Raw genomic sequence first — 12743 nt, forward strand, 5'->3', positions numbered from 1 at the left:
GAGATTCTAGTTTGCTATTCGTTAGTACTTTTAAAATAAAAAATTACTACACAAAATTCAACTTCATGAACATTTTAAACAAACTGTGTTTTCAGTAAATTAACACATTTGCCATTTTCTGGACATATAAAACAACAATCATAATGGATGCCCCTACCTCGCTTTTGCGCTTCTTCTTCACTATCACTTTCTTCTGATGAGGATGAAGAAGAGGAGGAAGAGGAAGAGGAAGAGGAAGATGAAGAGGATGCTGAAGAACAAGATGAAGATGATGAAGAACTAGATCCTGATCGAGAGTGGGAACAAGAGGAAGAAGAAGAAGAGGAGGAAGACGATGATCTAGAAGAACAAGATGATCTGTCAGAATCAGAGTCTGAATCGGAGCTGGATTCGGATCCCCTTTTGGGCACTCGCTGTTTCTTGGAAGCTGGGTTTGGGGTCAGGGGCTCTGTCCTGGCTGCAACCATGCGCCTATCAGTTTCAACCTTCCCAGTAGACTTCTGATCTCCAGCAGTCTGTGGCAAAATACCATTCTTTGGGCTTAAAGGTTCAGATTTTATTCCTGTTCTGATTTCTTCAGAAGACACAGATTCCTCTCCAGAAGACTGAGGCTCCTCTTTAAGGCTTTCACTTTTAACTTTTGTATCCTCAAGAGCATTCCCTTTAGTATCCAGTAACCTTGGTTGAGAAGCCAGAGGGGAAACAGACAGTGCCATTTGATAATGTTGTATAAGTGGGGTAGAAGTCCTTGAATGAGTCACTTTATTTTGACTGTAGTTCCTCTGAGCTGCCATAAATGAAAGTTCAGGATCACGAAGAATGTGATAGTCTGTCCTGCTAACCCCATGCTTAGCAGCTCCAATAAGCAAATCTCTATCATGAGTGCCACACTCCCACCAGACTGGCAAATCTGGATTTGGTTGGCAAAGCTTTAAGCGTTCAAATAGTTGTGGATGTCGGAGAGCCTGTTCTCGTACTTTCCTCAGAAGTTCAATTCGATACAAAGTCCTAGAAGCACGCTCCTCTGTGATGGGTTGGATAAAAATACTTGGGTCCACCAATTCTACATTAAGAGAAATCAAACTCTTCAAAACTGGGCATTATACACTAAACATAAATGACTATAAGTCAAAATGAAATTGCAATGTGCCTTCTTGAGTCTTAGTTTCTGTATCTTTAGAAAAAGGACAGTTCCCTTACCTATTCTCATTAGGTTGCTGTGAAAATCAAATTACTTAATACCCACAAAAGTATTTTACAGTACTCTATACAAGTATTAAATTAATTCTATATCTCCTCCATTAAGTCCCATTATTAGTCTTGCTATTTTCCCCCACTAACAAATATTTTAAATAAGTAGGAAGGTACAAATTTTTGAAAGTTGTATTAAAACACAGAAATAATCAGAACTGAGTACTATAAATTTAATTAAATTATAAATATTTTTGTGATTTGGGGCAAAAATGTGACATCGTATATAATTTTTATCATTTTAGGCATATATACAGATTTTACAAACCTTCTTTGGAAGGAAGACGGCAAACTCTCCTACACATGGACATAAAAGCATATAAGTACTTCTCCAAACTATCATCAGTTTTCTTGTGCAGCCTAGCCATGGCTCTAAATTTTGTCCAGTCAAATTGTCCTCTGTCAGGATCAAATACCACTCCAAAAGTAGACACAACTCTATAAAAGTCAGCTTCCTCTCTTCTTGTCCATCTATTTTTTATCAAGTTGAAAAAAAGAACAACACATATTTAAGAAACTAGCACAAACGAATTTGTCTAAACTGAATTTAGACTATTCTAATTAGAATTTGGTCATATGAAGAATTTTTAAAACTCAGTGATTAAATCCATGGTAATAGCAGAGAGAGAGAGAGAGAATGTGTATGTGTGTATGTATGTATTTATATTACTGGTTCATTCATTCATTTATTCAAATATTCACTGAGTTGTCTACTTTTGAATCAGTCAATAAATATTTGAGTACCTACTATGTACAAAGTAATGTGCTAAGCTTTGTGAATAATAAAAAAACTATAAAAGTTATAGTCCTTAGCCTCAAGAGACTTGAGGCTACTTGCTATCAGATGTTTATGATAAAAAGCAGCATGGAATATATACCAAATGATTTATACAACATAAATAATATAGAATTCAGATGGCTGAAGAATTTCGTTTGCTGGGTTATTAGAGAAGGCATAGTGGAACAGATGGCACATGAGTTGAGTGTTAGAAGACAGTAAGATATTAAGAGGAAAATTTGGGGGCTGGGTGAAAGAAGAAATAACATAAGCCAAAAATAAAGAAGGTATCATTCACACTGAGTGAATGATGAGTATTCCAGATTGGTTGCTGCATGTTGAACAGTAGGAGAAAAGGTTAGAAAGGTAATCTGGGGCTAGATTGCAGAGGGTCTTGAATGCTAGGCTGAGAAATGTGGATTTATTCTGTATGAAATGGGGAACCATGGTAATTTTTTGAACAAAAGTTGAAATAATTGGAAGGGAAAGGGAGGAAGGATATAGAAGCAGGGTTGCTAGTTAAGAGTCTATTAATAGTCTGTATATCAGATAGTCAAGATCTGATTATAGATGACAGTATTGGGAATAGATCGTTGCTAGACATTAAGGGAAACTAAAAAAGTAAGAGAAATGTTTCCTTCTTCAAGGAATTTTAATGTAGTTGTAAAAACAAGACATACCCGCATGAAAATTAAGCTAATGTAGGGTAGTACCTTAAGTGCCAAATCAGCATAGAGGAAAAAGTCCAGGAGTTCAGAATTGGCAAAGATTACTATAGTCTGTAGTTGTTTGGGAGTTTTCATGCATGATGTCAATATGAGCTGAACACTGAAGGATTGGTTAAAATTTTTCTAGGTGAAGAGTAGAGTAGAGGGCATCCCAGATGGTGGGAACAACATGAGCAAAGTACAGGCTACATGGATGGAGTAGAGGGCATATGTTTGGGAAAAGTAGGAGATAAAATTGAGAAATCGTGCTGGTACAGGATTGTAAAGATTTCTGAAGACAGTCCTAACTTGGACTTTATATTTTACAGGTCATAAGGACTCACTGAAGGTCTTTAACTAGAGAAGAGATTAGGAAAATTAATTTGGATGTGGTATGATGGATAGATTGGAGAACAACAGCAGCTGTGATATCTGAAAATAATTATTGAAATTTTAGAAACTTAAACAAAATTCCAGAAGTTTAAAAACTTCTGAGAAGCAAATAAAACTACAGGAAAGGAATTAATTTCCTCTTTAAAAAGTGTCATAAGTAGACCAGATCATTGCTAATCTTTGCCTCTCTTTTTCAATGTTCTCTTTCCTTTCCAGAGGCTAAAATTGTTTGGATGAAGAAGAAACCAGCCTTTCCTCTTACAATTCAAATAATGGCTTGTTAATTTTATTTGGTATCTTTCTACACGGCTAGTCACTGTTTTCACACACTTTGGGGTTAGAGGGAAATAAGGAGAGAAAGGTAATAGTGTGTTAATCAGAGACTTAGAGAGAAATCTGTTTGTTTTTTGTACTTATCCTAATGTAACATAAGGTTATCTTCATTTCAAATCCTGATGTTTTGTAGAGTTAAAAATTCTTGTACCCTTTGTGGATTACTTAGATGCATTTGGATGATGCAAATATTGTTAAGTTAGGGTAAGTCTAGCTATTTCAGATGGACTATATATAATCCAATTTCCTAACTCACCACTTTTCTCAATTCTTTGCAGAAGCTAAAAGGTTTGCTAGGACAAAACAAACAGTTCCACAAAGCTTGATGGTATACAGCATGAATGAGCTTCAGTATTATTAGATATCAAATATCATATCCTTCTTTTGAATTTTCAACTTTAGTTCTCACAAAAAAATTAGGACACTACAAATAGAGTTTTGTTAGGAAGCTATTCTAATAAATCAGTTGTGAGATAATAATGGTCTAAAATAGAAGGCAATGAGAATGAAAAAGTATGGATGTGAGTGACAATATTTAGAAAAGACAGGATATGGTGAATCATAAGACATGACGGTCAAAACAAAGGTAAAGATTATTATTAGATTTTGAGACTTGGTGACTGAATGACAAAACAGAGAAAGAGGGAAGTTAGGGTGGGGAGCCAAGGTTGGGTTTGGAGCAAAGAGATCAGGGACTAAGAAAAGATTATTGGTATCTTTTAAGAATAAAGTTTCAGTATAATGGTGAGGACAGGAGCAGACTGCAAGAAGGTCAGAAGTGAATGGATGATAAAGAAATGAAAATAAATTGGTCTAAAAAAAATAAATAAATTGGTCTGTAAACCACAGTTTGAGTATTTGGTCATGGAAGGAAGCCAGATATATATAAACAGTCACATATATCTAGCAAATAGCACCATTTATCCTTCAGATGTGTAGTAGTACTTTTGTTGAGGTTCATGTTTCAGTTTTCATTAATTTTTTTTTTTTACAAGCTGAGTTTAATTTCATTGAGATTGATTTACCAGTTCTATGTTCATTTGCATGCCGAGAAAATTGGCACCAGAGGTTTCAAGTACCTATATTTTAAGTTTAACTAGTGACAAACTTTTGTTAGATACACTTGATTAATTTGTCCAGAAGTTCTTTTTCTTTCAGTCCTTTAAATGAAACTTTTGCTCACTAAGAAGCAAAAATCAAGATGCAATCCTATCTTGGCACCTTCTAAAATGAATTTCCACATTGCCACACTAAATATTAACACAGGTGCTCTCATCATACCTCTGCTGTCTTTCAATTTTAGCAGCTATTTTAGGGTTAAGAGCAGCTTCTTCATAAGGAGGCTGCACCACGTTGGCCTGTACTGAGAATGCTGGCTGGATTTGCAGGGCTTGTCTATTTTTACTAGTCCGCTGATATGCAGTTATAAGGCGGCGCAAGCGTGTAGTTAAGGCAGACTGAGTAGGCCAATAAATCTTGTCTCCTTCCATCATTTGGCCATCTGAATCATAAAGAAAAACACACATTAACTGATGGAAATAACTGATGTAATACTAGAATACAAGACAGTAACATTTTACTAAATTTTAACCAATGTTTCAAACAAAAAGCAATTGTGTCTTGTACTAATCAAGCTCAAATAACTAATTTTCATATCATGACAAATTCTATTTGACAAATACAGAGCCAAATTCATTACAATCAAATTCAGTAAGGTATTTAAATTATCTCGTCATTGTATAATTACAGTATTTGAATATATTTAAAGTCTAAGTATACAAATGGCTAGTTTTGGACTTTTTGTATAAAATATGTAAATATGTAGAGATCTATGAACATATTTCTTTCCGTATTTATATATAATAGGGAATGTAGGTAATACCTAGTGTGGAAACTCTTTCCACTGATGTAGATCAGCAACCTGTCTGTAACTTCTAATCTCTTAACTGCCTGAGTACTCTCAAAGGTTAGGTGATTTACCTATTGTCACAAAGCTAGTTTGTGTCAGTGGTAGGACATGAACCCAAGTCTTAGCAACTTCAAACATAGTCATCCCCTTTATCTACTACACCATACTTCTTTTAGACTGAAATATCTGTGACCCATGAAGGGAAAAAAAAATGAAAATATAATATAGCACTTTAAGATCTTGAAAGTATTTAACATGCTATTTCATTTGGTCCTTACAACAACACTGTAAAGTAGATTTTTTATGGACTGAGGAAACTGAGGTCATATAGCTAGAAAATATCTGAGACAAGCTGGATTCAAATTCAGGTCTTCCTGCCTACAAGTCCAACACTGTATTCATACCTAGCTGCTTCCATATCTTTAGTTCTTAGGTATATAATATCTTTCCTTATTAGTTTTCTATTTCCAGTTTAAACAAATCCAAAACTAAATCAAAACCCCATGAAAAACTAGATCTGTTACAGTTTTATTTCAATAAATTAAAATAGGAACCAGTTGTAATGCCATTTCTGCTAATTAATGACAATGTCTTCTTACAACTCAGAAGTCTTTAGTTTTAAAAAGATTTGTTTGGGAGACCACAATGAGATAATGCTATAAATCTGATGTCATAGGTCAAAGAAATGTCTGACAACAAAATGAAGGGTCAATCATGTGGCATGAATAAGGAACAAATAAAGTACATCCTGTGTACTTCACCTTAATCTATGCAATGTCAAGATATTTAGAAGGGGAATCTTTTGAGAGCACTCTTTGGAGGACAAAGGAAGGACATAGACAAAAGACATACAGGATAGGTAGGCATTGATGGGTTATAATTTTTATCATGGAAGAGAAATACCCACATCAATTAGATCTCAGATTCACTGAAGTCCTTAAGTATAAACTTTAAGTTTCTAAATATACATGCAAATACAACAAACAACTTACTTTCCAAGAGCAAAATATAGTAAAACAAGATGCAATTATGCAAGTCAATGGAGGAGAATACTGGCACAGCTAACCTATCTAGGTGGATGGGGACTGAGGTTCTTATTACTAATCAGTCACTAGGTGAGTGGTGGGGAGTGGGGAACTGTGATTCAGGAAGTGTGTGTACATGAAAAGATTCTTTTTTGGCCAATTGTCTGCAGATTTCATTTCCCATTACCCATTCTTTGAAGCAGGAAGTTGGGCCATGGTCATGACCTGAAAAGGTACTGGTAAAAACTGGGTGATGGAGCACATAACTTAATATTAAGAACAGAGGACAAAATTAATTTGGTGTTAAAAGAACAACCGAGGAGTGCTTTAAACTATAAAACTTCAAAACACCAGTTTGATTTAAAAAATTGAAAAAATTAAACTCTCAGTTCTATCAAAATTTTTAATCCAGTGATCAACAAATCAAAAAATGTCATTAATCCTCCAATAAGATCTCTACATTGTAGGATATGGAACACAAAATTAATAAGTCACAGAATTAAAGAATCAGGATTTCAGAATTAGAAGGGACCTTAGAATCCATCTAGTCTGACCTACAACTGAGCAAGAGGCTCAAGTGATATAATAGTTATAAACTGCTTGGCACAGTGCCTGGCACATAGCAGGCACTATATAAATGCACATTCCATTTTACGTCCCTTCTCCTACTCTAAAAAATACTACTAGTTCTGTCCTAAAAAGGCAAGCAGAACAAATTTATCTTCTTTATGACAACCCATTAAATGTTTAGAAGACAACTATCTTGCACCATCCCTGTCTCTCCTTCAAACTGCCCCCCACAAATGTTTTGTCCATGTTATTCAATCATCCAACCTTGTAGCTCTCCGGGTCACTATATATTTTAAAAAATGTGGTAGCCTGGGGTGGCTAGGTGGCACAGTGAATAGAGCACCAGCCCTAGGGTCAGGAGGACCTGAGTTCAAATTCGGCCATAGACACTTGAAACACTTACTAGCCTTGTGACTTTGGGCAAGTCACTTAACCCCAATTGCCCTCTCAAAAGCAAAAATAAATAAATAAAATAAAAATATGGCAGCTAGAACAAAGTACAACCGAAATGTTCTTACCAGGACGACTAAATAAGGCTAAAACGGATAAAGAGATGCAGACACTATTATTTCATCAATGAATGTAACAAATCTAAATAAATCTCCCCTCCAATGACTTGTGCCTTTCAAAATGTTGATAAAGGTACATAGAAGTTTAGGGCTGGGAGGGCCCTTAGAGATCAACTAGCTTAACAATTACATGCTTATTATAGTTTATCAATCAAATAGCAACATATTAGAAATTCACAAAAAAAATCATGAAATAAATAAATGTATTTTACCTCCATCTGCTATTACAAGATCTCCTGGTGATGAAACATCATCCTTTAAAAAAATAAAAATGTTCTGAGTTAGGGTTATCAAATGGTCAAAAATTATAGCAGGTCAGAATAATGAAGTACATATCAAGAAAGAAAAGACTGTACTTTTGCTTTCTCCTTTTTTGCCAAGTTCATTTTCCTTTTCATTGTCATCCTTCTAACTGGCTTCCCTGACACATTTACTACTGGAATATTTTTCCCTTTAGGCACTGTGGTTTTTTTCTTTTCTTATCTCCTCTGCAGTTTCCTTTTTCTTCCTTTGGCTCCCTAACTGAAAGTTTGCCCAAAGACCTGATCTCACCCCTTCCTCCCATTCTATTATCTCTAAACTCAGTGGGTGGGTTCATATACTTCATCTACTTTCATTATTTCAATTCTGATTACTCCCAAATCCTTTTCCTCAGGGCCTGAAGTTACACCTATGTTTTAAGTCTGTATTTCAGTCTTCCACAAGACATTTCCACTTGGATTTACTACCATTAACTTAAATTCAGCACAACCAAAACGAAACTCATCAGGTATCCAACAAAAATCACATTCATTTAAGTTGGAACTTTCAAAGACAAAAATGAAAAAAAAAATCTGGAGGAGCCTTAAATATGTACTTTAACTAGAGATAAGATGAATAATGAAGACTAACTTTAAAACATTTGTTAATCATAGTTTCTTTAACTATTGGTCAAAATAGAAATTTGAAAATGATATGAAAAGGAAATCTAGTGATTACTAAAAATAGTACAGAAGTGACCCTGGGTTCTCAAAATCTATACCAGTGGAATATAATTTCTATCAGATCTGACAAAGATGAAAAATTATCAGTATGGATCCAGTGACAAACTATCTGTCACCTATATAGCAGCTTAATGAAGATAGGAGTTTCATTAATAGGATAGCTAAAGCATGATGAAATTTTTTGCCCAAAGCAACTCCCAAAGATAATCTAAGACATAGAGTGGGGTTGCAATTTGCATATGTAGACTTAGTACCCACACTAAGGAAATCTCAGAACCTTCAAGTATTGAAGTATGAAAAGGAATAATCATTATAACTTTGTTTATAATTACAAGCTTAAATCTTTGGCACTAGTCATATATAATGGTCACACATTACTATGCAAAAGTGAATACAATGAAAAATAAATGTGAAGCTGCTTTTATGCTATTTATATAATTTGTAATCATCAATGACTAATGTGCTCCAACTTCAACTTAAGCAAATACTTGCTACAATGACCTTGCCCACTGTCTACCTTGAAGCAGAAGTGTTACATAAATTGGAAACCTACAGAATTACATGTAAAAATAAACCATACACTGAATGGAAATTAAGATAGCTATAATCAAGGATTTTAAATATATTATAAAGCATACCTCTATGTCATCTTTAAACATAGCTGGAGCTGGTTTATATTCTGGGTCTTCCACATCCCTGTTAACATACCAATATGCATTGCAATTACTTCCATGCACAAGGTTCTCTTTGATAAGACAAATTGTAAAAGTCTAGATGAAAGAGTTATTTGGTTCATTTTCTGTAACAGAAATAGATCCCATAGCTAGAAAAGGCAAAAAATAGGGAATTTGAAATTATCCTCCAACTAACGGAGACAAAGAATGCTACAGTACTGAGGAAGACACTCAGAAGGAAAGAGGTTGGCTCAAATCACCACCCATTCCTTAGGCCAGTAGTTTCTAAATTTTATGCAGCAATCTCTTTCCTCATTAAACAAGTTTTTATTTTCATTAAATGATCCGCACAAGTTATTTTCTTACTAGAATTTTAATAGAATTAATAATTTTTAAAACAATTTTATAAAACAGAATCATCTTAAGCATACAAGAACATACTTAAGTTCATGAAAAATCCTTTAAGGTTCATATTTATAACATAAAAATAAATATCATCATCATCATAATGCAATGAGTGAGCCTGATTTTAATCATGACATTTCTCATGTTGATGATACTGTTATTTGTAAATGTTTTGCAACCACTAATAATCTGTATCACTTTGATGAACCAGGGGATTCTTTATTTAGTCATAGTTAAAATATAAAAAGATTGTTTAGGTTTGAAAACTAGTTTCAACAAACTATCATAAAACAAGTCTTTTAAATTTTCTTGTTAAGATGTAAGAAAACTAAATGTGTATTTGGAAAATGAGTTTCTTATACACTTATATTTATAAATATATAGGCCTTCAAAATAAGATTTGATTCTGTAGACTGATAAAGTGATAAATAAGTAGGTTTTGACTTTTTTACACTGGTTAACATCAAAAATATTGTTTTATAAACTGATTATCAATAGTTATAATTTCTTTATAAATGGAGTTACTTTATTTTTCTCAATTACAGCATGAATGTGAAGATCGTACCATTGATTTAGAGTACTTGGTTTTAAAAAAAGAACCACTCAAGTTTCAGGGCAATATTTTGTTATCTGAATGAATTTGCTTAATCTTTATTGCTACAACTAAGCCAAATGGCAATATCAAAGTAAATCCAAGTACTTTGGCTCAAGAAACTGGTTTGCTTTTCCATAATATGAGTTCCCTATGCTCTGTACCTCTGTTGTCATGCAATTTTGCAAAGAAAACCATCTTTTTAATGTGCTCACATAAAGGAGATTAGTAACAACTTGAAGAACTGTAGTTAGCTCCTCCTTCATATTTCTCCTATTACAGATGGTGGTAAAACATGGATCATGTCCAAATTGTGCAAGGAAGCCACATTTTGAATTATTACTTAAGAGTCCTGTGTTTCTTCCTGGAAGCTACTGAGCTCCATGAGAGGTTGAAGTAAATTTTTCTACATATCAATTTCGTGAAAAAAAAAAAAGAAAAGAAAAAAAAAGAAAAACAAAAAACTCAGCAATGTGACTGGAAATTCTTTTGATGTGGCAATTCAATGAATAGGTTTGCAAAGTAACAAACCTTCCATAATACCAATTTGGTTAACATATCATTCATATATAATTAAATGAGCATATTTAACTATATTTTTTGCTTCATCTTCTTGCAATGCAAAGTAGCAAGATTTTTAATTTCCCAACTGATTTTAAAGGTCTTCAGACATATGGGCAATCCCCAAATGGAACCATTCAGAGCTATTTTACATATAATTCACCAAGCATCATTTAAACTCTCTCAGCAGCTCCAGGTTGCATCATAGTTTCTCTTATGGAATGAGAATTTTTACACTTAATTTTGTGAGCAACTTTAAACAATGCAAGCAATCCTTCTGGTATAATAGACATTGTTTTTGACAAAGTATGTTTTGCCTTATTAAAAACATCCAATTTTCTCTGGAAAAATTTTCTTGCCTTGCTGATGTATTCTGTACACACAGTTCCAAGATATTGTTTCAATTTATTAGGTTTCATACTATCTTCAGTTAAAGCATTCATACAAAAAACACTCTCTACCAATATCTAACCAATAGCTAGTACTTGTTAATCTTAATGATTATTATAATGGACTGCACCTCTTAGATTTGGGTTTTTGACTTTGCGTTTCAATATTTCTGCTACTCAAACTATCTCTACCTGTCTTTGCTTTAATTAGTTTTCAGATGCTTCAATGGGATTTTTTATTCAAAACAATTATACATTTATCCATCACAAAGAAATATAACATTTCACTTTTTAAAATGACATGATAAAAATTTAAGAAAATTAAATTGAAATTTAATTGATGAAAATGTCAAATGATTACTTATAACTACTCTCCAGTCATTTTAATATTTTTAAAATTACAATCTTTATTTATTTAAAAATCAATATTTTTAAAGTTACTATACTTGCCAAAATGAATGATGTTGAGAAATATAATAGACATGGCACTTTAACCTGCAGAAAGACTACTGAGCTTTGAGTCTATACCAGGGTTGGGAAACCTGTGGACTCAAGGCCACACATATGGCCCTTTGACTGAATCCAAACTTCACAAAACAAAACCCCTTAATAAAAGGATTTGTTCTATAAACTTAAGACTCATTCAAAAAGCTGCACCAAAGGACCGAGAGAGTCACATGTGGTCTTGAGGCCACAGGTTCCCCAACTCTGATTTATACACTTCATGTCAAATATAGCAAAAGCAGTATGACACAACTCATCTGTGACATAAGTCTAGGCTGACTAACAGAGATGATGGCAGACTGTGTTAGTGTTGAGAGTGGAAACACACTCATTCTGAGTTGTCATATTGTTGGTTTCAGAAAAGTCATTCACTTTTTTCCTCCTAGTGAGAAAAGAATGATTATAAAAGCAAATGAACTGATTATCTCACAATCCTCTAAGTTTCATGTACTTATCCTTTCTTCCTCCTTCTCATATACTTGGCATGTTATGATACTTCTCTTACGGCCTCAAACTACTTGTTTCGGGAAGAAAATCAAGAACTCATTAAAAGAGTGGGGTAAGTAGGTAAGGGTTGAGTTTTATTTGCTGATCACACATGGCTGTTATATTTGCCTCACCATAGTAGCACAATTAGTATTTTCTGGATGGAGAGGATAACAATTAGCATTACTTAAAACATAACAAAAGGAAATTGTGGTTAAAAACAATTTATGTAATAATTTCTTCTGACCCTAACAAGAATCCTGTGAGGTAGGTAGTGAAAGCTCTCCTTATACAAATCAGGAAAACAAAGCTAAAAGTTTAAATAATCAACCTGAAGTTTCACATCTAGTAAGAGGAAGAACCAACCTTCCAATCCAGGTCTATCAATTGTGAATCCAATAATCTTTTAATTATACCTCTTTATCTTTTTTTGTAACATTGCTCACTTAAAAAGTAAAATAAAAAGTCTTCTGGTTTAAATATAGTTTGACAACTATTTTGAGGATCTTATTTCTCCACTGCTCATTATTTAACATCATCACTTCATATTTATGTAGTATTGAAGAGAACATAGAGAAATATAGATTCTGCTTTTAAAAAGCTTATAACAGTAC

The 12743-nt window shown here is 33.6% G+C and overlaps 1 protein-coding gene across 17 annotated transcripts in view; it reads right to left on the bottom strand.

Moving 5' to 3' along the window:
• Nucleotides 1-12743, bottom strand: part of CHD9 (chromodomain helicase DNA binding protein 9) — a 254078-nt gene that overhangs the window by 28885 nt on the left and 212450 nt on the right. For all 17 annotated transcript variants that reach the window (XM_069082490.1, XM_069082491.1, XM_069082494.1 and 14 more), the window contains 5 exons: nt 9157-9214; nt 7748-7790; nt 4744-4963; nt 1520-1722; nt 158-1063 (listed from right to left, as the gene is read on the bottom strand). In XM_069082490.1, the coding sequence (XP_068938591.1) occupies nt 158-1063; nt 1520-1722; nt 4744-4963; nt 7748-7790; nt 9157-9214 (1430 nt within the window). The remainder of the gene's footprint in view (nt 1-157; nt 1064-1519; nt 1723-4743; nt 4964-7747; nt 7791-9156; nt 9215-12743) is intronic.

Source organism: Petaurus breviceps, unplaced genomic scaffold (genome assembly GCF_028583685.1).
Source record: "Petaurus breviceps papuanus isolate PSGF00001 unplaced genomic scaffold, PetGlider_PUasm1.0 171, whole genome shotgun sequence".
In the NCBI taxonomy this organism is placed as follows: domain Eukaryota; kingdom Metazoa; phylum Chordata; class Mammalia; order Diprotodontia; family Petauridae; genus Petaurus; species Petaurus breviceps.